This window comes from Azolla caroliniana, unplaced genomic scaffold (genome assembly GCF_043228905.1).
Source record: "Azolla caroliniana isolate FFs.n. ecotype wild unplaced genomic scaffold, voAzoCaro1.0.p SCAF_926, whole genome shotgun sequence".
In the NCBI taxonomy this organism is placed as follows: domain Eukaryota; kingdom Viridiplantae; phylum Streptophyta; class Polypodiopsida; order Salviniales; family Salviniaceae; genus Azolla; species Azolla caroliniana.
Window position 1 is genome coordinate 1 of NW_028231361.1, and position 4,953 is coordinate 4,953.

The 4,953-nt window shown below is 39.1% G+C and overlaps 1 protein-coding gene across 1 annotated transcript; it reads right to left on the reverse strand.

Annotated features, from left to right (window-relative positions):
• Window positions 1-26: 26 nt before the first annotated feature.
• Window positions 27-2,243, reverse strand: LOC147847508 (glycerol kinase-like; the record flags this gene model as incomplete). The annotated part of the gene is made up of 2 exons (XM_087339098.1): window positions 1,985-2,243; window positions 27-1,194 (listed from the first exon to the last, which is right to left on the reverse strand). Coding segments are annotated over exons 1-2 (1,293 nt in total), but the record flags the coding sequence as incomplete, so codon positions are not given.
• Between the last annotated feature and the right edge of the window lie 2,710 nt (window positions 2,244-4,953).

Genomic DNA, 4,953 nt, shown 5'->3' on the forward strand with positions numbered 1-4,953 from the left:
AATAACAAAACTCAATGCAAAAACACCTGCAGTTGCATGAGTAGATTATTCACAGTAGCTCCTCCATCGACACGAAGAAGGAAATCCCCCTTGGACTGAGCATCAGCATGCATAGCTTTCAACACTTCCTTAGCTTGAAAGCACATACTCTCTAATGTAGCTCGAGCAATGTGACCTCTATTAGTAAACCGGGTAATCCCAATGCACACACCTCTAGCATCATCTCTCCACCAAGGGGCAAACAAACCATTAAAAGCAGGCACAAAGTAAACACCGCCGGAATTTGGAACAGTATTTGCTAGCTCTTCAATCTCACTTGCGGTTTTGATGATACCTAAACTATCTCTCAACCATTGCACTGCTGCTCCAGCTATGGCAATTGATCCTTCGAGGGCATAGTTGGTTAATGCATTTGCACCCAATTTGTATGCAATTGTAGTCAGTAAACCATGTTGAGACGAAACTATCTTCTCACCAGTGTTCAGTAAGATAAAACAACCTGTGCCATAAGTACTCTTTCCTTCTCCCACTCTGCATTTCTGACCCAATGTCGCAGCATGCTGATCACCTAGGCATCCCGCGATGGGGACTCCTTCTAATGGCCATCCTTCCACAATTCCACCCACAATCTCTGAATTGCTCACAATCTTTGGTAATATTTCTTCTGGAATGCTAAGTTCTTCTAGTGTCGGCTTGTGCCAATTTAAAGAATGCAAATCCATGAGCATAGTTCTGGCTGCATTCGAGCAGTCAGTGACATGAACCCCTTGATTTACCCCTCCAGTTAAGTTCCATATAAGCCATGAGTCCACAGTGCCAAAGAGAGCATCTTTGTTCTCTATTGCTACTTTCACTTCAGGAACATTTTCAATGAGCCAAATCAGCTTCAGTGCACTAAAATAGGTACTTATCGGAAGACCGCATACATTTACGAAATGTGTAGCACCTCCACTGAGCTTTGCCTCTACGCGTCGACAAATAGAGCTATTGCGAACATCCATCCAAACAATGGCATTGTACAGAGGTTTCCCAGTGCTCTTGCTCCAGACGATAGTTGTCTCTCTTTGGTTTGTGATCCCTATAGCCTTTAATGACTTATCCACACACTTCCCTGCTGCTTTGGCTTTTTCCAATGCTTTTTCCATGCATATCTGGGCAGTTTGTAAGATTTCCATGGGGTCATGCTCAACCCATCTACAATGATACAATATATTGAATCATCAGTTCCGTTGTCTGGAAGAATAATCATGGCAGACATAAAATCGCAATTGCATGCATTCACTTCATGTTGCGTTCTTATATAGCTGCAAAACATGTTAGATACAAAATATGCTTGAAAGGCAACATGTGCTTATGGGAATAGAGAAAACAAGGTTCATGTACAGGCATATTTTTTCTAGGTAGGAACAGTTCATTACACATATTTCCTCTACATTTTGATGATAAATATAGAATCATGACACATGTAATTGTCACAGATTTAATGGTCATAAATATATTTGACATAAGAATGTGTAGCATGAAAAAAGGACGAGACACATGTTTCATTCACATTAATCCTGAATCAAGAAACATGTCGTGGGGGCTGAGGGATGAAATATGTTCCATATAATCTTGAAATTTAAGAAAATATAAGGAAGACTGTCACGCGTAATGGCCATATGTTCTTTTTCCTGGATAAGTCTGTAACATGTAATGAATTCTCCTAGGGTTTCATGGAAGTGAGACAAGTTTATGAAGACCGCGATATGAAACAGATGCCATTAAACTTCAAAGGGTACGATGGTTGAGTCATGGTTACGAATCTGTAATACGTAAATTTCGCAGATTCTATGGCTAGGGAAGATGTAACATTCACAAGTTTCATGGCTAGATTAAACTGTTAAACAAGTAACGATCACAGGTTTCATGGCCAGATGGGGGAGCTAAGCATTCATGGAGATGATGGAGAAGGAGGAGGCTTAAGATTACGGCATATTATTACCCAGGTTGAGGACAGATCTGAGAGAACTCGAGCTGATGGGAAGCAACAGGGGTAGCATTTGCGTCATAGATGATGAAACGCGTGGATGTGGTGCCCTGGTCCAGTGCTCCGATGAATTCCCCCATGGCTCTCTCTCTCTCTCTCTCTCTCTTCTCTCAGACACAATATAGCACTCTCTTTCTTCTTCGTTCTTTCTTTCTTTCTTTCTCCTTCCCTTTCCTTTGATTCAATGCCTCTGATGCAGAAACTCACACTCTGTGTAAGGCCTCTCCTCTTTCCTCATTAATAGAAGCTGGATGCAGAAACTTAGGGTTGGCGCAAAGCAGAAATGATTAGGGTTGGTGGCGGGTTTAAAGGCGATCCAGCAATCAACGACAAAGTCGGATAAGCGTTCAGTTTAAAAAGACTGAGTCAGATCCGAGTCTTCTGCAGCAGGAGGGCTTTTTAGGGTTTCTCTTTTCCCCTTTTTATTGTTACTTTCTTTCGATCTCCTTGGATGGGAGGTAGTTTTTCTTTGTCCTTTTCTGTTCTCTGCTACCGCGCCTCTGTTTCTGCTGGTTTCTGTCGTTTTCTTCTTCTTCTTCTTCTTCTTCTTCTGTCTGGCGATGGCGATGGCGATGGCGATGAGGATTCGAGGGTTTTGCGAAATTGCAGAGCCTACCCCTCCTCCGTGTCTACAAAATTGCTCTTGAGGTTTCACGGAATTCCCGAGCCTACCCCTCCCATCACAAAAAAATTCTTGACTTGACTTGCCTTGATTGATTTGACTTGACTTGACTTGACTTGACTTGATTGGACCCGTCCCGACCTCTGTGCTTGTCGCCCGGCCGACCCATACTTTCGGGGGCGTAGTTCGATAAATACATTTTCAAATTCTTGTATTCCTGATTGTAATTTGGATCAATTTTGAAGCTATCGTTGTTTTGGAAAATCATTGCACCCGTCGTGAAAATTTCCGACTCGGTCATAGTTACTCCAACCCTTGTTGGAGTTGTTTCTATCGTTAAAGACTAGGAGGGTGACACGAAGCACACTCCATGATTTCGGTTATGCTGTCAAGTGGATAAGCAAAGCGCATCCCTACGATTATCGGTGATGATTTAATCCTTGTTTAGAGTTCTTGAAAGCTAGTGCAACGTGCGAGGAATTCTATAAATGATGTGTAATGTCCTTGTTTGAGAGGCATTCCAAGATGACACACTCTTCTAATTCTCATACATTTAGACAACTACCATAAATAGGGAGTCAATGCTTTGGCTTCTTATACATACATCATTAGCTTTTCGTGGGGTTCCTTTCATTGACATTTTTATGTAACTCCTTTTATGGCTCTTTATGGGACCTCCGACCCACACATAAAGGCCATATATGCAAGTGCCTTCTTTAGTGGGAGGTCAAACTAGATTGTCCCATAACTCTCTCCACATGGATGCTTTATGTGACTGGCTTCCAAAACAAATTGTAGTTTAGGCTATAAATACTATGCATAAAGTAGTAAACTTTATTCAAAATTAGGACCCAAATTTTCATTCTTACGTTAGATTTAGATTACCTTTATTGACATTGTTTTTAGCATACAAATAGACAAGTCCAAAATTTGTTTAGTGTCAAAATAAGCCCATATTTAGACTATTAACTAACTCAACTTTGTGTTCTTAATCAATATATGTGACACATGTTTAGTTTTTGGAGAAAAGACAATGTAGGTTTGGAGATGACTAGTTACGAATGATTAAGTACTAGAGATGGTTTATGGCAATACTAGCTCTAATGACAATGTGATTAAATAAAACAAGAAGTAATTGCACTATTAGAGAAACATAAGACTATACTATGATATGTTATATTGAAGGATAAAAAGGATAGACGGTGATGTATGGTGTACACTGATAAAGATGTTTAAAGTATCCCTAGGAGGTTGTCATTTAACACAAATATTAACAATATCTAAAGGATGATTACTTCTAGACTTAGCATCATAATAGCGACCATGCAAATACAATACTTATCACACACATCACTACTTACACCCTACTATATGTATCATTCACATAAAGGTTTATTGGCCCGATTTAACCACTATACCCAACTATCGGAGGGGTGCTCAAGCTCAATATGATGCCCCAAGATTCAACACTTTGATAAAATTTCTTTGGTTCACAACACTATAATTTCAAGTTTAAGATAAGATAACTTGGGGCACATGTTTTCATTCCTTTTTATTTGCAATATTCAACCAACTTTTGGTTCATATTTTTTAATGCATGGATAGTTTGAGAGAGAAAGAGATTCATAGATAAATTTTATGATCATCTTGAGTGTCTTGGTTATTTCAACCCACAATGTGAAATCACTCATATAAGGGAAACAATGGAAAAAATAAATAAAGGTTGAATAGACAAAAAATTATGTATTATTTTACGGAGAACAATATTCAAACACTACACCTCTACTTTATAAAGCATTAGATTTACCAATCACGTAATTCATCTTAAGTAGAAAATAAATAGAAACATAAATAGAGATCTATTAAATATATTTATTAAAGGTACTTTGTATTATGGCATGACGTGCTAAAATGATATATTTCATAGAAATAGAAAACTCATATAGAATATCCATGTGGAAGAAAAGCATTAGAGAAACTTAAGTAATATAGTTCTTGTTTTTGGCTCTCTCTCTCTCTCTCTTTCACCATCTCTATGTTTGTCGTTTAAGGATTTCCGAATTATTTACATGGTATTAGAGTGCAACGGTTGAGTCTGATCCCCTGCAACCGGCTTTCTTGTACACAAAAACAAGTAAACGACCAACACCAAAGAAGAAGGAGAAGAACATGGGAAGCGCACTGCCGAGTGAGAAGTTGGAGTGCAACAACTATGCATCCTGGTAGTACAAGGTGCACTAGTACTTGCTTGGGCATGGATACTGGAGTTATATTGAGGGAGTGAATAAAGTAGCACCATAGT